The sequence below is a fragment of the Siphateles boraxobius genome, unplaced genomic scaffold (genome assembly GCF_051911475.1).
Source record: "Siphateles boraxobius isolate OS27281-9 unplaced genomic scaffold, OSU_SipBor_1 56, whole genome shotgun sequence".
Taxonomy (NCBI): Eukaryota; Metazoa; Chordata; class Actinopteri; order Cypriniformes; family Leuciscidae; genus Siphateles; species Siphateles boraxobius.
The window spans coordinates 3,885,301-3,911,968 of NW_027509182.1; the positions used below are offsets into that span (position 1 = coordinate 3,885,301).

At 34.8% G+C, this 26,668-nt stretch overlaps 1 protein-coding gene across 1 annotated transcript in view; it reads right to left on the reverse strand.

The window, feature by feature from the left end:
- The window catches only part of man2a1 (mannosidase, alpha, class 2A, member 1), a 66,192-nt gene that overhangs the window by 33,440 nt on the left and 6,084 nt on the right, over positions 1-26,668 (reverse strand). The window contains exons 4-9 of the mRNA XM_077206450.1: positions 20,164-20,335; positions 14,947-15,074; positions 12,974-13,147; positions 4,325-4,511; positions 3,926-4,103; positions 3,594-3,805 (exon numbers count right to left, since the gene is read on the reverse strand). Coding sequence (XP_077062565.1) covers positions 3,594-3,805; positions 3,926-4,103; positions 4,325-4,511; positions 12,974-13,147; positions 14,947-15,074; positions 20,164-20,335 — 1,051 coding nt within the window. The remainder of the gene's footprint in view (positions 1-3,593; positions 3,806-3,925; positions 4,104-4,324; positions 4,512-12,973; positions 13,148-14,946; positions 15,075-20,163; positions 20,336-26,668) is intronic.

The window sequence follows — 26,668 nt, forward strand, 5'->3', positions numbered from 1 at the left end:
TGGGCTAACCCGCACCACGAAACATAACAAACTGTTCCAGCCAATAACCGACAAGAAGGATTTTGGGGGTTAGTGCGCGCATGAGGAGGAGGGAAGGTCTAGCTAGCCTCCGTTTTGTTTGACAATACTTCGAACTTCAACAAGAAGAGACGTCACCCAACATCGCTTAGAGCACCTTTAAAAGTATTGGTAATCAAATTAAAATCGAAAAACACATCAGCTATCAATAACTATTCCATCAATAACTAAACAGCAATAACTCTAGTGTTTTATTGAAGAACATTCGATTCTTGAAACATTTGGAATCACAAAATGAATCATGGTTCAGTTATTTAATACAAAACTCTGTTTCAGAAGTTTGAAAACATGCAGAAATACTGAAAATATTGTGTTTGACAGCGGGGAGTCTTTGTGTCAAAGGTTGAGAGCCACTGCTTCAAGGATTTTTTTTTTTGTATCGTCACATTTTGTCTAAAAAGTCTAATTCTCAGTAGTATCATGTAATATGTATGTGTGTGTATGTGTGTGTGTATATATATATATATATATATATATATATATACACACACACATTATAAAATTTAAGAAATACATTTTCATTTAAATGTATAGTAATGGTAGTATTTGTTGTACTGGCTTCAGTTTATGCTGATTTTAAAAAAAATATTACAGTAATTAGAATCTAATAAGGAGGATTAGTGAGAATAATTAATTTACAAAATGATTAAAAAAATGATAAAGTAAAATTAAGGAAATAGGCTTAATTTTCTTTATGCAAAATATCTTTTCTTAGTATTTATTTATTTATTTTAATTAAATGTTAGGGTTAAATGTGACATGGACATGTTTTCTTGAGATTCACTCAGATATTGTACATGTGCAAAGAGTGCCAGTTGTCTAAAAGGTTTTAGTGACATTTTATTGAAAACCAACACCTTCACAAAAACTACGACCTCTCACCGGAGTACAATTGTAAACTGGAGTGACATTTCACAATAATCCATAGTTTACATTTTTTTTTTCAAATAGACCTTTGAAGTGAGATGAGCCTAAGTAGATTCAGCAGATAAAAACAAATTCTGTATATGGTTCACAGAAAGTAGTTACAAGATAAAAACGCAGCACATGCGACCTACATACCTCACATCACACATACATCTGCTTTCTGCACTCGCAAGAACAGCCGAACAGTTTAATAATTAATTAAACATGAAATGACCTTGGACTGAATATCTCTAATCAATCTGCTGTGTGTCTGTGTGTGTGAAACTGAGCAGAGCTGAACAAAGTCCTATTTGCTGTGTGAAAGAAGCCATCGTGTAGAACGGGGGATAGTTTAACAACTGCATACTGATGAAAACTGTCTCTTGCCTACATTTAGACACCCATCAAAATGCAAATACTGTGTTAAATAGAGTTCTCCGCATCCGCAAGATGAAGGTGTACCCAATCTATTCACTTGTGTGATCAAGTACAGCCGCCTTTGAGAGGACGGGGTATACAGACATACAATACAGTCAGTAAATGAGGATAAATTCATATCCTTATCACGATCTTGCAATAAACAATGAAATGCAGGGCAGCCACTGACACACACACACACACGCACGCACGCACACACGCACGCACGCACGAACGCACGCACGCAGACACACACATACCGGTCAAATATCTAAATACTAAAAATCAAATATACAAAATAATCTACTAAAACTAGGGTACTATGGGACTTACCCCTAAAAACATGGGACATGCTACCATGGGAAATTTAAAAATCATGGTATATCAACAAAGATTGACGACTCCATAGTACACATTTACAGAAAGAAAAAAAACAACAACATGAAATTTCCATAGTATGTTGTGTGGTTAAGTCGTTTAAATTTAGAGTTCTATTGCTGTGTTATTTTACCATTATTTATATACTGTTATAATATTTATCAATATTCTGATTTGATTTATATTTTTGTGTTTGTTGTTCTATTCTAGTTTTGATTTTACATTTTTTATTTAGATTGAATTCATTTTTAATTCAGTTTTAATTGTAGTAATTTATTTCAGTTAATAGCCAGTTTTTCTAATTTAAGCTTTTCATCTTATATTTAGATTGTATTTCATTTCAGTTTTATTTCAATTACCAAAAGCCATTTGCAATAGTTTTAGTTAACATTAACAACACTGCTCTGATTTGAGTAAAAAATTTTTTTTAAAAACACGTCTGTGAAGGAGAATGTAGGGAAAAATCAATGTAGAAAATCAATATGTACCACTGTAATGTCTCATTATCTAGAGCCGGGCCAATTGATGAGACCTTTAAAGACGTTTTAACAATTGCCTGCTATAAAAATAAATAAATAAGCAAAGAGCTATTTCTTTCAAATACCACATATTAGCGATAATTTAACTTTATAAAGGGCTTTGACTAAATAAGATCAATTTTAATGTTTCGAGGACCAATATCATGTTAGAAAGGTGTCAAAGAGTAAAGTTAGTAAAGCACCCACACAAGATAAGATGCCACAGTCAATGGCCACGGTCAAATATATATATATATATATATATATATATATATATATATATATATATATATATATGTATATATATAAATATAAAATACTGAAGCCATTGAGCTGCTGGCTCAAAACCAGCTGCTTTAGTTTGCTGTGACCTTGTCACATGGCTTCAGTCTTATCGTCACAACACAGACATGTGACCTTCAGCTTGTGCGATAGTCAGCAGCAGACAGCCTAGGAAGAAAGAGACGGTAACGTCGGTTATCACAGAGCTCCTTTACCTACAGAAAGACTCTACTAGCACAGTGACCAAGATCACTACGGGACTGTGTGAGTATGAGTCTAAAAGTTTGAAAAAGGTTATGATATGTCATTAAAGACCTCATGAAATCAAATTAGAGTTATGGGGTTTTTAGTAGATGTGTGTTAGGTCATCTGTATGCTAGTGTACTTCTAAAAGTTGACAAAACAAAAACCATAAAGACCAAAAAAAAGGAGAATATTTAGAAAGAAAGTGATTAGACTTTGAATAAGCTGAATTTCCAGGTAATGTCATTCGTTTATACAATATGAATTGCAAATTTTTTTGCGCATATTAGGAAGCATTCAAATTGGTTCAAAATTTACTTTTAATGTTAATTTTGAACTCATGGTCTCGAAGGCAAATTAAGTCCAGCCATATGGAAATGGTTTCAGTTTTTGGACATTTAGACTTTGGCCAGAAATATTTACGCAGTGCATTTATGCAGATTTATGCAGTGCATTTGGGTTGTGTTCTTCATATCTTCACTTTGGTTCAATGAATAATTTTTATGACTAACACATAGAGTATTATTAAAAGAAAAAAAAAGTTTTCTTCCAATAAACTTTTACTAATCATTTTACAATGTGGTAAAATTTGTCACTGATCTTTTCTCTCATGGACTGATTTGGCAGTGAGAATCTGACTTTTAGTTCAGTTTTATACCAGTTTTATGTCCTCGCTGAAGCCAACTTTTTCCTGCATTTGACACTGGGCGAGTGTAAATGTAATGTGATTGTAGAGATTCATGCAGTGCTTTTGGATTCAGTCAAGCGTACCGAAGATGTGATTCCAGTATTCTGTCCAAGCGTTTATAGAACGGCCGTGAGGTGAAGTATCCGCTCCAGTAGTGGTCGTCTCGATCCGCATAAGTGAAAAAGTCACCGCTTAGCACAGGCAACGCCAACTGGCCAACGTTCATGCCATCCGGATCCATGCCAGTGCTTTTACGCAAGGCCTCAAAATAATCTGAAATGGTTCCAAACTGGGCCTGCAAAGAGAAACAAAAGAGGAATATATGGAAATATATTTACAATGAATGTCTGAAAATATACAAAGAGTTCAAACTGTGGCCAATTTAGAGTGACTTAAGCAAACACTGAAGCAAGACCTTGACGTGGAGCTCAGGGTGAGAATTCATGTAGTCAAAGAGTTTCTGGTAGTTATCAAACTGCTGGTCCCATTCAACAGCTTCAGTGTAGCGGAAATCATCTCCAAGTGGTGCTAGCAGCACCTTGGTCCGAAAAAGCTTGGATTTCTTCCTGTACTGGTCCAACAGCGTCTGAACTCTAAACACGGAGAGACTAAACTAAGTGGAGGGAAATCTAAGTCTGATCTGAATTGAGGGAACACTAATCCACAAAAAATGACATGGAAAACGGGTCAAAAATTGTTATTCATTAAAACAGACTTTTTAAGACATAGTTAAAAACAATCATAGTTATTTTCTAGGTTGTTGCAAGTAAATAAGGTATTTCCTAATGTCTGTGACTGGTGTGTATAGGTGTACCTCTCCTGTACGTTGTTGTCTGTGATGGCCTGAGGAGGAATTCTCCATGGACAGCTGATTCTTCCTCCAGGCAGCCTTTTAAAGTCAAACTGGCAGCAGATCTTTGGGTCAGGACCACATGTATGTGGAATATCGTAGCTGTAGAATGGCATCATGTGACACAAAATGTCTGAACTTGAGTCCTGATCTGTTGGAATCAAAGACAAATGCAATTTTAAATGTACTAGTCTAAAGGTATGGCCACATTGGCGAAGTTTCACCAAAATTCCATTAACAAAAAAATCCATTTTCCATTGTCAATAGTGTTGGGATGTATGAAGCATCGCTTGCTACCAACCACAGTGACTTGAACACACCTGTCCTGGTAATTACAACTTCTCAAAAATACAAACTTCCCAGGAGGACTTGAACACATCAAATAGAAATTTAAAGCTACCAGTCTATGGCTGCGTGTCCAAAGCCAGCAAAAAATGCTTGGCATTCTGCTGAAAACGCCTAGCTATGAGCACTTGAGAGCTTTCCAGTTAAGACGCTTTGCTTGCTATGATACGGATTATCCACGATAGTGTTACTAGTATCTCATTTCACAGATAGTTTGTTTCATCTAAAAATGCCACTACAATGTAATGTATTTGCTATGGCTTTAGTTTTAAATTATTTTGTTCCGTTATTATGCTTGTTGTTGTCATCATATGTTGACGTTGTACAAGCAGAATGTGGCGGTGGGTCGGTGTTGTATTTGTCCCACCCCTCCTCCACTGTGATTGGACGGTTTGGTAAAAAGTGACATTCTTCAACTCTCGGCGACCGGTAAAAAATGCAGTCGCTTTGGTGGACACACGGCCTAAAGGTGCAGCCACATTGGCAAAAATGTACCCAAATTTCACAGACAAAAAAAGATCCATTGTCTTAATAGTGTAGCAATGATCACAGATCACACAAAAGTCACTTTCAAGCCAACTAGCTGTCTGTCGGTCAACGTGGCACATTTGCGTGATCAACTTGAACCCTTAGTGAAATTCCCAATTGAGAATCCCAATTCCTATTGAAATATTCACAGCACAACAGTATATTTGACAACAACTAAATGATTTATATTCACTGCCCGGCCAAAAACATTTTTGTAATGTTATTTCCATCTAGAAGTGCATACATTTTTGATCAAGATCTTGTATTGACAATGCAAGAGTCCAGCACTCTGTACAGTCTACTCCAGCACATCCCAAAGACTTTCACTGAATTTAAGGTCTGGACTCCCCTTAAAGAGGAGCCCATTCATGTGTGAAAATCATTCTTCATGCTCCCTCCCATTCTTTCACAATTTAGTACATATGAAAGCGCTATATACCGTAAGTGCCTCATTCATTCATTTATTCATTCATTTGAGCCTGATGAATTTTGACATTGTCATCCTGGAATATGGTCATAATGTGTCTTCCTAAATGATTGCTTAAGAAATAAAAGCTACACACTCCATCAATTAGGGTTAGAAGAACTGTAGCCAAACAGTAATAATGATGCAATCATATCCTCTTAAGCATTTGCCGATTTAAATCCAAAAAGCGACTTTTTTTTTTTGGCAGGGCAGTGTTTTTAAATGTTACATATAAAATAAATATGTAAAATAAAACAACTTGGTTCACCTCTGAAATGACATCCCTTTCTGCTGATGTTCCCCTCTCAATTTCGGGTCTTTCCCGCAAATAAGTACGCCCACTTACTTTATGATACAACCAATTGCTGAAGCACAGAATCAAGTCCCAATTTTTCATTTACACACTGAAAATGTTTTGTTTACACATAATTCAGAGTGCGATTTTGACAAACAACAAGAGTCCATCCATTTTCAGGGCAGCAAATTATGCACTGATCCACTAATGTCAAAATCCAATCATATTTAATTTGCAATAAAAATATTCAATTACCCATTCAGCACAGCAAGTGCTCCAGAGTGACCTTCATAAAAGCTGTGTGAATAAATAATGCAAGATTTCCCTTTAAACAAGGGACCAGATGTGAAGCACAGAGTAGTCTGGCTGTCTGTTAAATGGTGATATATGGAATTACACCGAGTAGAAACTAATTCAGCCTGGCATAGAGTGCACGCTGTTGCAGCCAAATGAACTGTAATCATATTTGTTCAGCAGCGGCTACTGTCAGAGATCTAAGTTAGGAGTCCATTTTTCCAAGGGTTTTTTAACACTAGCTCTGGGAAGAACATCGTATACCAAACAGATGCATGACACTGAACAGAAAGACAACGGAAAACAATAGAAGTGATGTGGGATGACATTTCCCCTGACTTCTCTTTTGTTTGATGTTCTGAGAAAAGCTGGCTCCAATTCAGCCCTTGTAACGTTTTACTCATTTCCCTCAGCTCTTATTTTATATTCAAATCACTAGAGAACAAGTGCCAGTGGAGCAACATACGGCAGCTCCAAATAAATATGAGAACACTTAAATACTTGAGTGTGAAATGTATGAATGTCATTGCATGAGATAACAAAATCTCAAACCTAACAAATGCTGCTGAATCTTTTTTTCTTTTACAATGATTTTACCAAGATGATTTTTAGTGAGTGTATGAAGTCAGTTCTCAGCAAGTTTACACAGCTGTCCAAGCAAAATAACCACATGTAGTTAAATAAGGGCACTTAACTATATATTGAGAAACTTTGCTCTACATAATGAGAGAATAGTTGAAGGTTGTAGAGCTTACACTAAACATGAATTATTTACACCTGATTTTGTCTCACTAATAAGCACTCTCATAATGCCAACTAAAATAAAATGACTAAGACTTTTTCAAGAAATTTAGGATACTTCATGTTTTAAATAATTTTTTAATTATTTTATTTCTTTGAATAATTATTTGAATATTTAATATATAGCTTATTTAGTTGAATTCATAACATTGAAAGAGGTTAGGTTGGTACTTCAGCAGTGTGGAAATAAACAAATGTACTGTGTTCAATTATTAAATAAATTAAACGTCATAAGCTTTTGTAATACACTTTTGCTTCTTTTATCTCCTTCATCAGAATAACAGAGCAAACAAATTTACATTATAATAACACCAAAAATGACCAGTAACAAAAAGTCTAAGATATTTTAACCCTTAAATCCTTATCATAACCGGTTATTTTTAGGTTTTAAAAAAGTTCATAATAATGTACATTATTTTTATGAAACCACAGACAACATACTTGTGTCATTTACAGACTTTACGGTCAGGAATGTTCGTTTGCTCAAATCTGTTCATAATCTTAGCATACAACTTTTGGTTTTAATAATGTAATAGTAAATGTTGAAATTAACATTAACTAAAATTAATAAATGCTTTAGAAGTATTTTTCATTGTTAGCTTATTTTAAGCAATGTAGTTAACTAATGTTAAAGAGATAGTTCACCCAAAAATGAAAATTCTGTCAGTATTTACTCACCCTTATGTTGTTCCAACCCCGTCAGACCTTCGTTCATCTTCGGAACACGAATTCAGATATTTTTGATGAAATCTGAGAGCTGGATCACTCCTCCATACTCCTCCATAGGCTTCTTGAGGGATAGACACTTGTTCCCCGAAAAGTTATTAAAGACATCGTTAAAATAGTCCAAGTGACTACAGTGGCTCAATCCTAAGTTTATCAAACAACGAGAATACTTTTTGTGCGCAAAAAAAAAAAAATAACGAATTTATTTCAACTATTCATTTCCTTCTCTCTGGGCCTCGAGTCAGTTCACTAGTATAATAGCGTAACCTTCTGTTGTTGTACGTCACACGCATCACCCACATACCAGTGTCGGCCAATAGTGAGTCTACGTGTAAAGTAGCTTTACGCAATCATACTAAGTTAACTGACTAGAGGCCAACAGAGAAGGAAATGAATAGTTGAAATAAAGTCGTTATTTTTGTGTGTTTTTGCACACAAAAAGTATTCTCGTCGTTTGATAAACTTAGGATTGAGCCACTGTAGTCACTTGGACGATTTTAACGATGTCTTTAAGAACTTTTCGGGGCTGGCAAGTGTCAATCCCTTAAGAAGCCTATGGAGGAGTATGGAGGAGTGATCCAGCTCTCAGATTTCATCAAAAATATCTTAATTCGTGTTCCGAAGATGAACGAAGGTCTTCTGGGGTTGGAACAACATGAGGGTGAGTAAATACTGACAGAATTTTCCTTTTTGGGTGAACTATCTCTTTAACTACTGGAACCTTATTGTGAAGTGTTACTAATAATCATTTTGTGCATTTATTTCTGCTTTAAAATAAATAAATGCTACTTGGTTTGATATGTGAAGAGTGGCACAACTGTATCTCAGCAAGGTTGAGAAATTAGAGATATTTTTCCCTTTCATGATACAAAATTTGACATGAGGTGTTCGAGTGATCTTGAACACTATCCACATGTATCTACACGCAGGATGTTATTAAAAAATAATTATCCAGCCATAAATGATGAAATGCAGAAGGAGGAGTCCAGGGTGTGATGCACGGTCACTGCTCCAATATTATCATTCATTTAACCTGGCTTCCTGTGTGATAAGAGCTTTCTGAGCTCCAGGCTTTTCTGTTTGATGAACTCAACCAACCTGAAAGCTGGGCTCGGTAGTGAGCAGAAAGTTTTCACGCATACAAATACACAATCATGTGGGCATCAACTGGACAAGCGATATCAGCTCATCGCAGACCCACACGACACAACATCATACGATAGCTTCAAGCATGAGGTAGATCATTACGGCTCCTGTCAACATCTCAGTTTGTGGTTATCTTTCAAGGCGAGGGGTTGAATAACCTCCAGTGATGGAGATGTTTCTGGAACGAGAGTGAGCTTCCACTAGGCACAAACGGTGTTGGGTCCGTTACCAACTGCTTCAGGGCCAGCAGCTGCAGATGCTTCACCGAAAACTGGATTTATCTCACTTCGACCTCTATTTCTAAATCATGAGGCTAAATCTAACGAGCACCCCCTCCTACCCAGGTTTTAATCAACGTAATCGCTAAATAAAAGATGGATTCAATCAATGGGAAGCGTGAATGGCACCACAGAGCAGCTCATATGATTAGAAAAAGCTCCTACAGAGATTTCCAATCAAATGTGTGAGGCCACTCTGACACACACTGAGACTTAAAGGGACAGTTCGTACAAAAATGAAAATGATGTCCACTGCAGAAAATGTTTTTTTTTGAATGTCTTGTTTTCCATTACAAAATATCTACATTCTTAAATCAAGATACATTTACTTGAGAAACAAAATTACTTAAGATATTAAGTCTTGTTAATTTTCAGTTTCTGAAAAATTTATTAAAATTAATTAAGGCGAGACACGGCAGGCAAAAACATCGATTTTTCATGCAGTGGTCAGTTTTGATATTTTGGGCTAGTTTACTCCTTCAATACGTGTTCTTTCAAGCTGCTATAAAGAAAACATTGAAAATATACATTAAGATGTTTATTTGATTACATTTTGTTTACTTGCGGCAGTAAGTTTCTCCCGAATTTACCAAGAAGTTAGCATTCCAATGTGATACGCCGAGTTCCATCTGTTTACTGAAGTCTGTCATGACCGGTATCGTTGTAAAGCTCTGAGTCTCCTGCACAACGCTATGTAACCCAAATATGGGCATTTCCTTTCTATCAGTAACCAATCGTGAATGTCCAAAGTGGGATTTAAAGCTAATGACGAAATCTCATTGGCTACTGCTGGTTTCTGCTAACATGATTCGCTCAGACGCATCACGTGGGGCCGGTTTCACAAAGATAGACTTTGACTATGGCTTAGATATAGTAGATAGTCAGACTTCAGATAGACATCTAAATCAGACTGTTGCACAAAGCACTTAAGACTCTGACTATCTTAAGTAGGACTACACAGCAATGCATTCTGGGTAAAATAAGACACTTTTCAAAACAAAAAACATGGCGGATGGAGTAAGCGCATTCAACCGCTCAGTGCAGTTTGCCCCAGCGGAAAATATGTGTTTGTTGGAGGAGTATAACAGTTACAAGGACATTTTACTTGGGAAATTTAGCGGAGAATGTATTGACAAGAAGAAATGTTTAATTTGGATAAAGATTGCTACTACAGTTAACAGCGTTAATCCGACCTTTGAGCGGAGCGTTAAAGACGTACAGAAAAGAAAAGTCCTCATTATTATTATATATTTCCAGTAGGTTACTGCAGTCCCTAAAAACCCTTTCCCTTCTCATAGGTCTCTCCATTACGTCATCAGCAAACCACAAATTATGAGCCATTTTCCCTTTTCTTTTGGCTGTTTGTAATGTAACTGATTGTTACTGCTGGTTGCCAAGGTAACATAGAGTCTTAGACCTAAGTTAGCCTGGGGGTAAGGTGTCTAATTTCTTTGGTCTAAATTAAATCAGTCTTTATTTTTGTGAAACAGTCTATCTTGTATTAGACTAGTCTATGAGCATATTTTAGACTTGTCTAACACTATAGACTGGTCTAATATAGCTTTGTGAAACTGGCCTGTGGTGTACTCTGCCAATGTTAAATATTAAATTCCCCTATTTAAATCTTTAAATGCAGTTTTCTCAAAATTATTTTTTTGTCATTCTCCAGTACAAACATCTCAGTAGCACCTATGTACACCAAACTTTCCAGTTATACACTTAGCAGTATTCTGAAGATATTTTCAGAGGGATTTGTTAATAAATAATGCCTGGACTGATTTATGTGACATTTTAATAAAAACAATATGGCAAAAATCGACAAATCGGCTATGGACAGTATATTTTGATTTCCTAGGTAATGAAAGCATATATCCTGAAATCCCTCTGAATTTTTTTTTTCAACTTGAGTGTAAACAAAATGAAAAAATAACTCTGCACCTGGCTTTATTATGTTCAGATCTATCTACCAAAAATATAAGCAAAATTGTGCATATTTAATGAGATAATGCCTAGTTTGCATAAGTACACATACAAATTTCAAAAACTTGTAATACATTTTTAGTTATACTTGTGTAAGTAGTCAACTGAGGAAGTTTCATGGTGATATCTATTATTTTAAAATTTTACCCTATTCACCTGTTGTGTCTCACCTTAAGTGACTTAAAACAAGAAAAAATATCTGCCAAGGATTAAAGAAAAAAGTGAAAACAAGATTATTTTTCTTACCCCATTGGCAGATATTTTTTCTTGGTTTAAGTCACTTTGATTAATGTTTCAGAAAAAAAGACTAAGGGCCAGATTTACAAAATTAGCGTGAGAGCGCAATTTAAAAAAAAAAGCCGATGGGAGTGGAAAGGTTTGTGCGTGATCTACCGACGACGACACGCAAATGAAAGAACACAGACGCAGCCAGATCATTTCCATAATGACCAAAGCAATCTACCAACATCAGTGCAAATTAGCTTCTGGTTTAAGCTTTTTTTGGGTGGTAAATAATGGCACAAATAGCAGTAAATTGACTAAGGCAAACCTTAATAGATCAAATTGCGTGAATCATTTAAATACTCTCCACCCATAAATTTTGCATCTGAAAGGGAAACTCCTACAAATGCATATGCAATAAGGTCAGCCACAAAAATAACCCTGTCCAAGTCTTTTTTTCATTGCTAATTTTTCACTGCGTGTCTTTAGTAAATCCTGACAGTAGCCTAGTTTTTTTAACGCCAAAAGAGTGTTAGTAAATCTTGGCCCTTAATATCTTAAGTCATTCCCTCAGACCTGCAATCAAATACACCATATGGTAACACTTGATAATAAGTATACAGTAATAAAGTACTTAAAAATCATTAACAACCTAATAGTTTATGATTCATAGTTAATATATTGCAGTCTCTACATTATTAATATATCAATAGGCTATATAAAAATAGTGAGTTCTTCATTCATTGTCACTGTGTAACAAACAACTTTTATTGTTTAATTAGCTCCTAGTTTAACTATTGTTATTAAGTTATTAGGAGTAAAAAGTTCTCATTTTAGATTAGGGCATGGAAAATGTCATTAATGAAGTGCTTTAAACTAACCTTCGTTAGACATGAATTACATTCATATTCAGTGTTCCTTAAAATGTTATGTTAATGTTATTTACATGTACTTGTAAATATATATATATATATATATATATATATATATATATATATATATATATATATATATATATATATATATATATATATATATATATATATATATATATATAGGAACATGTCATACTAATGCAATTAATGTCTAATACAGGTTGGCTTAAAGCAATTAATTAATGACATTTTCCATGACCTAATCTAAAGTGAGAACTATTTACAGTTCATAAGTTGTTATTAACAAAGCATAATGAAACATTATCTAACACTTTACATATGAGCTAATTAAACAATAATAATTTGGTTAATTATATTGACAATGATTTGTCTCACTTTTTGTATATAGCCTATTAATATATTAACAATGAAGAGACTGCAATATATACACAATGAATAAACTATAAACTAATAGTTTGCAAATGATTTGTAAGTATTTTATTCCTGTATTACTGTATACTTATTAAGTGTTACCCATCCTATTTGCTATTTTACAGTAATACAGAAAAACATCACGAAACAAGCACTGCATAAATGGACTAAAAACACTTCATATAACTTCATTCTCTATTTCCTACATTAAGTACAGTTGCTCACCCCAGTTCTGTCTCCAGAAGAACTCTAGGGTCTTCTGGGAGGAGAAGTGTTTCTTCACTGTGTAGTGCACTCTCTGGATCAGCATGTTGGACAGACCGGCCTGTCTGAGCAGGTAAGCCTGGGTAGGACTGTGACCGAATGGATCCACAGCCCAGCCAGTCTTGGGTTTCACTCCTGACAAAAAGAGGAGGAATACAATTTTAGGTTAAATGAAAAATGTATATAATTCAATAAATTGCAATAAATATTTTTTTCTACTTACTCTAAAGCATTACTGATGCATATAAATGAAAATTATTCAATAATATTCTTCCTTGTGCTCATTTAATGAAAAACAAAATACAGAACATTCCATGATTATTTAACTAGATTTAAACTGTGTTTTACTTGATTGTATTTTACTGCTCTGATTGAAAGCCATCCAAACAATTATAGATATATGAATATACACTACCATTCAAATGTTTGGGATCAGCATTTTTTTTGTTGTTGAAAGAATTCATACTTTTATTTAGCAAGGATGAATGGGATTTAAGGATTTATAATGTTACAGAATTTCAATTTCAAATGCTGTTCCATTGAACTTTCTATTCATCAAAAAAAGTGTGAATAAAAGTTTCACGGTTTAAACAAAAATACTAATAATAAATGTTTTTGGATTACCAAATCAGCATATTAAAATGATTTCTGAAGGATCATGTGACACTCAAGACTGGAATAATCACCAAAAAAATTCAGCTGTCTATTCACGGGAATAAATTGCATTTTAAAATTTAAAAAAACAAAACAGTTATTTTAAATGTAAATAATATTTCACAAAATTACTGTTTCTACTGTATTTTTTATTACATAAATGCAGCTTTAGTGACCAAAATAGACTTCTTTCAAACACACACATATAAAAACTCACAAAAAATCAAACTGAACCCAAACTTCTGAACGGTAGTGTACATACCGATTTTTTTTTTTTTTTTAGCTATATCACCCATCCCTTGTCACATTTTTAGAAACAGCTAATACAATCATACACTTAAGTTAAAACTTGGTTCTAGGGTCCATTTTTAGTGTGTCTAAAAAAAACTGAATCAGTAGAGCATTAACAACAGTTCTGAATGTAAGGTGATGCGGTTCTCAGAAAGGACTCATGGAACAGAGTAAAACCCAGGAGATTCAGGTAATCTTGAAAGGCATGTGTACCCTGAAGAGACCTGTGTTTATATTCATGAGCACATGAGAACGAGCAAACCTTAACTCAGCAGCACAAACTTCTCCTGATTGTAATACTGGGAGCATGGCATCATCGGCTAAACAAGTGTTGTTTGAAATCCAAAGACTCACTGTAGAATCCATCTCTTCAATCAATCTATATTTGAGAAACCGGTCTACTGACAGCTGAGATATCAGGAGAGCAGATGGTAGAGTGGATGTGTAGTAATGAGAGCCAGGGCTATGCTCCATGTTTTAATACACTAATAATGAACATTGAAAAAAAAAATCTCCCAGAGGTCTTTGAGCCAATATGGGAAGCATAAATATGTAGAGGAGCTAAAATTCCTTATAGTATTGCAGTTAAGAGGTTTAGCATTCTGGGTTTCACAACCCACATTTTGAGCTGAGGTTGATTCAGAATTTAAATAGGTCTGAAACAAGATATTGATACCCAGTTCAACCAAGGACTGCCCACAGTCCCTTCGAACCGGAAAACTGGAAAGTTCTTTCTTGATATAACAGGTTATAATCTATTTGTCTGACTTTACATAACTACTGGGTGTAAAAGTACACACCATTTATCATCAATCTGCCAAAACAAAGTTGCATTCACTGAAACGTACCAGATTTTTCCCGCCATTTTTCTGCACCGTTACTTTTTTCACATAATATATATGTTATGCAGCTATAAGGTAAACATGAAGCGTCTTTTAGATTTGATGTGGAGTTATCAACCAAAGTAAAAAAGCAATAAATTTACATACCCAAATTTTTTTCCAACCACTGGTGGCCTTCAACTAACTGATCTATCAACGCAAAGTAGTGAGTGTTGGCTTCGTCAGGCATCACCCACCCTCCTGTAGCCAACTCGAGCTGACCGCTCTCTACAAGCCTGTATCAGAGAAAGAGAGTGAACGAAAGAGATGGAGAGAAACATCTTCTTAGCCAACATGAAACTGCATTCACAAACGCACTGTAAGGATCAGATGCATCTGGAATTGATTCGACCATGAGGGTGCTTTCACACCAGCACTTTTGTGCATGTGCTAGGTGTGTGTACGTACGCATATGAGTGTGTTCTGCATTGTGGATGTTCTATAGTCTCTTGCCTTCATTAGAATGTGTGTGTTTGTTCTGGATTGTGCCAGATTTTTTATATTGTTTTGAAAAATAAAATAAAAAAATCCCAATTTTCCATTCAATCTTACGGAAGTCAAATTGACATCAATAGAGGTCATTCCTGAGAGTTTGGAAGAGTGTTTAATGTCTCAGAAGATCCAAGAATTACAAGACCATGGTCTAGCTTAAACTCATTTTGAAAAAAAATCAAATATGGCACACCAAAAATTTAACAGTTTGGGACAAAACCAAAACATAATGTGACAAAGAACCCTCCTCTGTTTTACATCTGTTGCAGACTGGATAAATAGAATTGTATATTTTTCTCAATTTAGTTTTGGAATGATACAGTCTATGTACCACTTTAAACTGAATCAACCTGTGCCTCACATTTATTGAGCAGTCTTGAATCTTCTTGAGACTTTCATTCCAGGTTTCATCGGACACTTGTTCATCAAAGTCCTTAGCCCAGGCTTCTTTTATATAATTTGTGTTTACAGGCAGTTGGAAAGCATTTACACAAAGTGAAACCAAATGTCTAGAGCTAGGATTTACCAAAAAACATTGCTCAAATTTGTTAGACTTTGGTTTGTCAATAAATTGAACCATTTGAACCATTGTCTCACTTATAGATACGAAAAAAGTCATAACCTAGGAGATTAAATGCAGATTGCAATTGGTTCAAATATGCAAATTTGCCATCTATATAAAGATCCCCAATAGACATCAGGCCTTTGCTTTTCCATTAAATAAAACCTCGGTCTAGCTGAGAGGGTTTAAATATGTGATTTTTAGCAAAGGGTGTAAGGAAAGCGACGTCAGGCGACTTAAGATGTTTCCTTATTTAATTTAATATTCGTATTGAATTTTTAATTGTTAAATTGGTCCCAATTAGTTTTGATGAGTGAGACACTTTAGAAAAAAATAAAACTTGGAGACAAGATGTTGTTAGAGACAATGTCTCTACCCTAAGCCAAGAGGATGAGCCACCGAGAAAGTTTCACCAGGAATACTCTTCTGCCAATAGAATAAAGCCCTGGCATCTGCTGCCCAATAGCAAAATTTGAACACTGGGAGACCTAGGCCTTCCATCTGGTTGGGTTTCTGTAAGTGCGTTTTTGCTATTCGGGGGGTCTTGTAAGCCCAAATAAATGGTACGATAATTGAATCAACAAGCTTGAAAAAAGACAAGTATATAAATCGGTATATTTTGAAAAAAATAGAGGAATTGTGGTTAAGTGACCATTTTATTTGCATTCAATTAAATGGATATATTTGCTTAGGGATCTTTGGAACCACATGCCAAGGTATGTAAAGTCATCTTAGACACACAAATACCAGCCAGGTTGCTCCCTTGCCTTTCAAAATAGTCGATCAAGTGACATAAACTCGCTTTTGGACTAGTTAATAGTATTCCTGGAGATTTTAACAAAGGCATTAATATAATCAAGTAAATGGGGAACTGATTTGGCTGGATCAAAAAGATATATGAAAAGATCATCAGCTTATAGACTAATCAAAGTTTTCTCATTTCCAATCTTGCATGTATATGTGGGTGACTTCTGATCCCTACAGCAAAGCGGTTTTAACGTAATATCAAAAAGAAGAGGAGAAAGAGGATCTCCTTGCCTAAATCCTCGACACAACTCAAAGGGGTTAGATTTGTTAGAGTTTGTCAGAATAGATGAATGAGGACATAAATATAGAATTTTTACCCCCTTGATAAAACGACTCCCAACCCCAAAGTGCTCAAGCGCTTTTAGCATGAATGGCCACTCTATTTGATCAAACGCTATTGGGCATCTAATGAAATGATTACTCCTGAGGCTTCCAAACCAAAAATCCTTATAAAAAATATTGAAGGAGACGAACACTGCAAAAGGAAAAACGACCTGGTATAAACCCAGTTCGGTCTGGGTGTACTATTGTTGAGATATGTTTTCCAAGTCTATTTGCTAACACTTTTGTAATCACCTGATACACGTTAAAAAGCGATATAGGTCTATAATTGGCCGGGTCAGTGTCGTTTTTTCCTTTCTTTAATAGAACACAAATATTGGCCTCATATAATGAATTGGAGACTATAAAAATGAAGACTATCAGTTTGATTAAAATTTTTGAGTTGCCACTTCATGTCCAATGTAAAATCTGGGTCCTGAAGGAAAACCAGTTAAGAACCACTGATTCAAGTGTGGAAGAATCAGAAAGAATTAGAACGTTAATACCATTTGATGAAAGACTATGAAGACCCTTTTTTTACTTTAGAATAACATGCGCTATAACACCAGGAACGTAACGTATACAAGATCCATTTTGATGAATTTAAAGCTTTGAAGAGTACAAAGGAGCTGAAAATGTTTCACCACTGCAACATCATCGACAGCATTTCTTCAGGGTTTTCACTACAAAGCACTTTCTTCACATATGCAGCATTACACACAGTAACCAACATTTTTTTATATTTTCAGATTTATTGAGCTTTGCCGCTGCAAACTAATTATTTTCTTGAACAGAGAGCAGACACCTTGGGTAATGGCATCTCTTATTAGAAGTAGACTTCTCCAGGCCTGATTGCTAGTCAGCAGCTTTTCTCTGTAATGCTGAATATTTCAGCTGTGAATCGTATAGCGTGGCCCTCTGGAGGCCAGTAATAAGAGCGGCGCTAGCAAAACCAAGAGCACTAGCTCAGCACGTAACTAACAGAAACTTTCAAAATTACTTTGAAAAATGGTCTGTTATTCCTGAATCAATCACTGGCCAAGAACAAAAATCCACTGGGCAGCAGTGATTAGATCCTTCATTAAAGTCAACATGAATTCAAAAACTACCCAATTCACTTTCTTTATACATATTCCTGGTCTTATTCATACATGTCCCTGGTCTTATTGTTCACAATGCAATGCATGTTTTTTGAAAAATGCAATGCATACCAAGTAATGGATGAAGACCCTACTATGACCCTTTCTCCATCATTTAAGATGTATTTGGTTCATTTCAGACTACGGCTGCAATTTAGATCATGGAACATGAGTTTCTAAATGCTTCCTATATCAAGTTAAATGTTGCCAGGAAATGAAATTGAGGTTCAGGTGAGGTTAGACCTATTTGAAAATATGTTGACATACTCTTCGATTAGCAGCATATGAAATCTTTGAAAAGTCTCATTCCCAATACTGCAAATTAAATATATATATGCCAGCATATATTGGAATTTATGGACTTATCTGCAGTTCCCATTTTCTTGAGCAGACTCTCAAGCACAGACAACTTGATTTATTCTGAAGATACACATCCATGTATGTGGCAGTAAAAGAAATTGAATCATTATGCTAGACCTTGATTCGGCTGATATAAAATGAAATAAAACCTGCTCATGCCTGCCAAAAATCTTGATTTGGAGTCAGCCAAGGCCTTCTTGGAAATAATTGGGGGGGGGGGGGGGGGGTAGTTGGGGGGAGGGGAGGCAAATGTTCAAAAAGAATAGAGCTTGCTTGCTTCAAACTCTTTCTGTGCATCAAATCAATAATGAATAAATATTGGTGTTGGATTTTTCATTTGACTTCAGTCTTCACCTCAGGCCGTTTTGAAAGATCCTCTAATTGGAATTCAAACCCACAGCAGAATTGTTTATTACATTTCCACATGGTATTTGTGTCATTTCCCAAGGCTAGCTCAACAATGAACACGACCAGTTCTGTATATTTGACATGCATTTATAGTCCAAAGTTTGGAAATATTACAACCTTTTCATGTCTTTGAAAGAAGTCTCTTATGCTCACCAAGGCTGCATTTATTTCATCAATTTTTTTTTCAAAATGTCAGATTTGTTTTTCAGCATCATTAATCCAGTCTTCAGTGTCACGCGATCCTTCAGAAATCATTCTAATACGCTTATTTGGTGCTCAAGAAACAATTATTATTATTATCAATGTTTTATCAATCAACAGTTGTGCTGCCTAAAATTTTTGTGGAAATGGTGATATTTTTTTCAGAATTCTTTGAGGAATAGAAAGTTCAATGAACAGCATTTATTAAATAGATTTTTTTTAACATTATAAATGTCTTACTCTTCACTGTCACTTTTGATCAATTTAATGCATCCTTGATGAATAAATGTATTAATTTCCCTCTCTTTTTTAATCTCACCACACATTTTTTAATGGTATCATGGTTTCCACAAAAATGTTGACAGCAAAAACTGTTTTCAACACGAATTATAATAATAAGAACAATTTCTTGAGCAGCAAATCAGCATATTAAAATGATTTCTGAGGGATCATGTGACACTGAAGACTGGAGTAATGATGCTGAAAATTCAGCTTTCCATCACAGGAATAAATTACCCTTTAAATGTATTAAAATAGAAACCAATGATTTTAAATTGTAATAATATTTCACAATATTAATGTTTTACTCTATTTCTGATCAAATAAATGCAGCCTTGGTGAGCATAAGAGACTTCTTTCAAAAACGATAAAAAATTGTTATGTTTCCAAACTTTTGACAGATACTGTACATTGTATACATTTTTGGAAAAGTTTACTTTGAAGAAAATGTTATGAAAATAAATATATACTAGAATCTATGTTAGGTATCATTATCATCATTATGTTTGTATCGATGTCTGGAATTAATTTTGTAGTTGTTTCATTTTTGCACATAACCCGTCACCTGAGAGCTAAGCAATAAAGTACAAACTTTGAGCTTAATTAAAATGGGACCAAAAGCACAATGGAGTCCTCCAAAACTACTCAACATCTTGTTTACACCAGACCAGTGTGTGAATGCTGCAATTAATGAATCCATAAATTACATTAAACACATGAGGATGGATGGATATTAACGACAGGGAACAGCCTCACCTCCTGACAGCGTCTCGTTTCTGCTCGTCGATGCTGTCCCACCATTTTACAAAATATGAGATCTCAGACCAGATCATTTTTCGCCGAATGTCTTCGTGTAGTTTCACCACCATGTTGTTGAGAATGTGTTGCGTCTGGTCTCGATAGTAGTCATCGAATGTCTTCAACCAGCCTGAGAAAAACATCACATACATTTGTAACAGAGGTTGATGAGATTGTTATTAATGACTTGATATTTAAAATGGTTTTAACTCAAAAATGTTAATTCTGCCATCATTTATTCACTCTCATTTCATTCCAATCTTTTCTTTTGTGGAACAGAAAATGAAATGTTTAGCAGAATGTTTGTGCTATTAAATGACAATGGATGGGGATCAGGAACAGCCGTAGTCATCATTCATTTTACATTGTATGGAAAAGAACAGCTTGGATATTCTGCAAAATATCAAATTTTGTGTTCAATGCAAGAAACAAGTAGCTAATATGTGCAAGAAATGAGTAGATTCTATTTAAATGGGGGTGTGAAACAAAGAAAAAAGCATTATGGTATCAGCATGTTTTTGGATAAGTCCATTACCATTATAGTATTCTTTGAGGTAACATGAAAATGCCATGGTATATATTTCATGGTATAAAAACTGCCATTCAAAAGTTTGGGGTTGCAAGAATTTTTAAAGAAAAAAAGCTTGTCAAGACTGCATTTATTTACCAAAAATACAGTCAAAACAGTAATATTGTGATTTGTTAATACACATTAAAATGTACAGTTTTTCAATATTTCTTAATAAAAAAATATTTTTAAATATATTTTAAAATGTCGGCTTTGTGCAATGGCAAAGCTGTGTTTTCAGAATCATTACTCCAGTCACATGATCCTTCAGAAATAATTCAAATATGCTGATTTGGTGCTCAAGAAACATTTCTTATTATTATCAATGTTGAAACAGTTTGCATAATATTCAGGCTTTGACCATTTTGAATTGATACATTGAAAGTTCCAAAGAACAGCATTTATTTGAAATAGAATTTTTGTAACAATGTAAAATTATCAATTTACATATTTGTGCCACTATAGACAACATATATAATGTATAATATAACTATTGTAACAGTACCTTTTTACAGTAGAGCGTGACCTCGAGTCAGTACCTCAGAATTGATCAATTTTACAAGCTCAGATTAACGAGCAATACAAGTTTGAAGTTTTAAATGAACACTTGCAAATATTTAAAAGTGAAGTGTGTCATTTCTGCACCACAATCGGAACCAAACGAAATTGCAAACTAAAGGAGATTTCACAAACACTCCTAGTCTTCAAATATACAAACTTTCACCCTGCAAACAGACACACCCAGTGTACTAATACTTACAGATATTTTAATCCCACATGAATGTACATGAGCATGAAATGACAGTCATCATAATATTAATGATTTTTAACTCAAACATTATAGAGAAAACTAATCCTAATAACTAACAGAGATGTACGGTTATGTAATGTAATGTTCCAGCTGTCCAAACACCATAACTGACAGTTGCTATTCAGCTTTTACCAAAAACCATCACATGACATCAAACAGGAAAAACAGCATGACCTTCCAGTTTTCCCACAAAGCAGTGGTTTATCTTGAGGGGACTTTACTAGTTGCTGTCCAACTAAATTCTAATAAATAAAGTTGGTTATGAATTAAATGCAAGCTGTTTTTACACACTTTTTGTTTCCCCTTTAAATCAACATTTTGACAAGAAAAAAACAATGTAAAACTGAGGGAAATGGGAAAACAGGACAGGTCAGGTTACCAAACACAGCAACAATGAGCATGTTTACATGCACACCAAAAATCAGTTAATTGAAATAACCCGATTTATCGGTTTACATGCAAATCAATAACTTGTTGGCAATGGAATTAAACCGTGTTTACAAGACTGTATTAAAAAAACAGGTTATTGCCCAGTGGTGACATCAAAATATTGCGATATATTTGCATGTTTATTCACCTGGTAATGTTTGCCTAAAGTAGTTGGAATAGGTTCATGATGGTAGTTACCCAAACAACAGACCAGTCACGCTTGAGTGAGTAGTTAGAACTTATTAATTTTAAAAGTTTGTTTGTGGCGGGATCTTTAATTTGCATGCCCACATTGTGCTGTGTTTTAGCTGTGAGACAGTCTGCCTAGTAAAACCTTTTCTGATAAAGTGCTTCTTTTGTGTCACATGCTGTTTTTTTTTAGCATCCTGCGCCATGAGCAATGCATTTTTAACACAGCGTTTTGCTAAGAAGAGTCTAGTGACCCTGCATTCTGTTGTGCTCCATCAAGCCGAACACATCTTATGTAAATATCACTTCTGATCGGGGGTTCTGTTTGCGATTTAATTTCCTATTTTATGGGTTTCCTGTAACATGACAACAGAATGGCTTCCAGCATAGATTGCTTTCAATATTAATGTTACACAAAACAGCTTCACTGCTTATTTAAGAAATAATAAAGAAACATTTTGCCAAAATAAATCATGAAGCTTTTCTTTTCAAGAATTCCAGCCTCTTAACTTTTTCTTGAGGATGGTTAAACCAACCAGATTTTTTTTTTTTTAATTGCTCTACAAAATATCAATATATATATGGTTGGTTTTGATATTTTGTAGAGCAAAATTGTATGTATACATATATATATATATATATATATATATATATATATATATATATATACACTTTATATGAAAATTAATTGAAATTCCGAAATGTTCATCAGAGTATAGGTGTATAAATGTTTTTTTCTTGATTACACATCTGAGATCTTAAAAACAGGACCGACCTTGAAATTGTTTAAAAAGTAATGGCTGAAAATATTCCCTGGCTGAAGCATTCTCAAGTTCTGCAAACACAGACTGCTGTATACCTGACAATGATTTCTTTTTTGTCATTCTTCATGTTGAATGCAAAATATGAATTGCACACTTGCAATTCTCATGGGAGAGTCAAATAATAAACTTCCTGCTTTTGTAGGATGCCATTTCATTGTTAACTCTTTGGCGCTGAGTAAGACAACTGTGAAGAGGAAGGTACATCAATTCTAGTCCATCACAGCTATGGAAATAGCTTGGGAAAAAACCCTCAGAATGGAAAATTTATTCAGTTAGCTGGTCTAAAGGAATATTCAGAGTTCAATATAAGTTCAACAATCAACAGCATTATCTTCCATCACAACAGGAAATACAATTCCTAGCTATTTTTAAGCTGAAAATCACAGTTTTAGTAAGGCACTTACAATGGACAAACATAGAACAAGCCAATAAAAAAATACAAAGTATAGCTGTGTAAATATTAGACTCATCGACCTTTCGTGTGTAAAATCATATAGTATATTTGAACTTCGTTGTCATGGCAACTTTCTCACAATAAGCACAAGGATATCAGAAAGGGACTCTGACCCTGTTTAAACCTGGAATCAATATCTGTCTGATCAGATCACAAGTGGTCAAACGGGGTCCATATGTTTCCTAACACCGAGATAGTAGGAAGTGCATGTGAGCGCATCACATCTGTAGAGAGACAACATCTGAGGGAAAGCCAACTCGTATATCAATCATCCACCATGTTGAAGAGAGGTTTGAAACTTTTCCCGGCTTTAATTGACAATAACTGTCTGATCGAGACATGCATTTAAAAACATACATAAGATTTCACTTCTTCTTCAGTATGTCTGACATCAACATGCAGTGACATAAAAGTTTAGAATAAATCATCGGAGAATTGAACTTGAAACATCTCGTTTGTGCTTAGGATTAAAATGAAGGCATTCATATGTAAATGCCGCAAATTTAGTGGAATTTTTTTCAGTGCTTTATTTTCGTTCGTTTTCAATTGTTATGCTAAATCAACACACACTAACACAGTGTGATGTACAGTATGAAGGTGATGATGAAACAAGAGACCCTCCACCTGAAATCTGATCCGACCGGTCACAAGAGATTTGAGGCTTGAGACTGTGTAGGTGTAAACAGCAATCTGTCTCGTCTCTACCAGTGATCAGATCACCAGAGACTGAGCTTAATACCAGGTGTAAATCAGTTTTACACATAGCAAATTCCACCCACAGGAATTTTGTCAGTAACACAAAACCAGACGTTCATCCAACTGGAAAACAATTCCCACCTCGAAAAGGACTATTTAACCAATTTGGCAATTTAATAGGTTTTTATGACTACTTAAAGTCCCCCAATGGTGAAAATACAGCTTCCCCTCTTTGAAAGACCAGCAGCCGCCATTGCTGAGACTTTTCTCTTTAAAACTGCAGTGAACCGAAGACAGTCTCAAAAAAGTGGTTTGAAATCACTGGTGTTTCTGACGTCACAATCTACCTTGTAACCAATCACGCCAACATGCGAGCGGGCTTTAGCATATCATTAACAGCGAACTAGCAGGGGAGTCTCGAGAGATCCCAGGTTATCCCGGTATATCTTTTTGTTGATATGAAAAATCGGGTAGATTTAGCAATATAGCGGGGGTGTATGATGTTTATTACGATGTTATGATGAACTATATGCCTTTCTCCTCTGACGTTCTGAGTTGTTCAAAACGTTTCTGATGGTTGTTAGAAGGCAGCTGCCTGACTGAGATGGTGAACGGGAACATAGTTTGTGTAACATTAGCAACACATTAGCTGTTTGATAACATAGTCAAGCAAAAGGCTAATCATATTAATTACCGATATGTTGCCGTCTTTGTAAAGAGCGATACCATTGTGTAGTGTTTAGCTACCTCAGTAAGTTGGCTGAGTGGATCTCTGAGCTAACGTGAGTGGAGGTGGGGCTAATTAGCATATTCATGGACCCGCGTGTACTAAATGAAGCAAGGGTGTAGAGTTTGATTCATGCTATTTTAAGGAATGATGAATTTATTTTCACAGGAAAAAACATTTTAAATATGTCATTTTGGTGGTCAAAGATTAGTTTTAAGGGATAAAATGATTGACTAGAGTGGGACTTTTAAGCTGCAGTCTGTAACTTTTGCTCGCTCTAGCATTTAAAAAACAAAACTGCATACGTCTTGTAGAAGAACATTGTAGCCGGAACTACTTCTCTCTGTTTATGTTTATGACGAGTCACGCAGGTACTGGACTACTCCGCAGTGGTACAACCCGTACCGATCTAAAATAGTCTGAATATAAACACTTATTATAGGTGTACAATAGTGATTTAGTATAAGACAAAAACACGGTTTGGAAAATGGATTCAGGATGTACTCGCTTATTATATATATTTTGAACACAAAAAAAGTTACAGACTGCAGCTTTAAACTATTTACACTAACTCTTAGTGCTTCAACAAAAATTCAAGCTTCATATTTCTGCTTGAATCTGAAATACTGTGCCGCTTCATTTGCATGATTCTAACAGGAACTGAATATACTAATAATAATCAAAACATGTCTGTATCTGAAAGCACACATAAGTCTCACATCCTCAGTACCACTAGGGCTGGGCAATAAGGCCAAAAATATTTTCACAATTTATTTCTCCATATCATTCCTTATAAATATTTACATTTACATTTATGAATTTGGCAGACGCTTTTATCAAAAGGGACTTACATTGCATTTCAAGGTTCACACATTTACATTCTTATCAATTATTGCTTTCCCTGGGAAATGAACCCATGACCTTGGCGTTGCAAGCGCAAACACTCTACTGTTTGAGCTACAGGAAAATGTATCACAAAATTCTTTTCATTAATGAAGAAAGAAAATGCATTCCGTATGTTTATTAGACTTAATAAATGTAAAAAACAACTTGTTTGTTTATCAATAAACTCCACAAAACAGGCTACCTTTTAATTTCGGATGCCATAAATTTGTTAATTTTTCCCCCAAATTCTGTGTTTTATGTTTTGTTTTCCCCTGGGTTCGATGTTTTATGATTCAATACAAATTCATCATTAATTTTTTGCATAATGAGATTAATTCATAAAAATGTAACAATTTAAATCACATTGCATTTATTAATGTAATCAATTGAAATAATTTACAACAACATTGCTCTTTTTCACATTAGGTGCAACACAGCAGAACTTGTAGACCATATCAATTAAAACATGAATGAAACTACATATAAAATATTTTGGTTGTAAGATATTCCTTAAAATAATAATAATAATAATACCAACAACAATAATAATAATAATAATACTTTGAAAAGTACGTTTTACTATGCAATAAAATAATACTTCTGTCATAACTTCTTCAAGTTAAACCAAACTTTTATTTTGGTGGGTTGTAGTTATGAACTTTGAGTTTGTTTTGTATTTGACAAGTTTTTTTTTACAAATGAAATGGCGAAATGCTCATAAAGTGACTGTCAGAGCAGCTCTAGATATTAAGTTCATGTCCTCGTATAGTGAGACAGAAGATGCAGAAAACTCCTTGAGCATCACGCCTGCTTGAGTATGTGTAGAAAAAAAACACACTGCTCATTCACACAAAGACAGATAGAACATGCGACACGCACT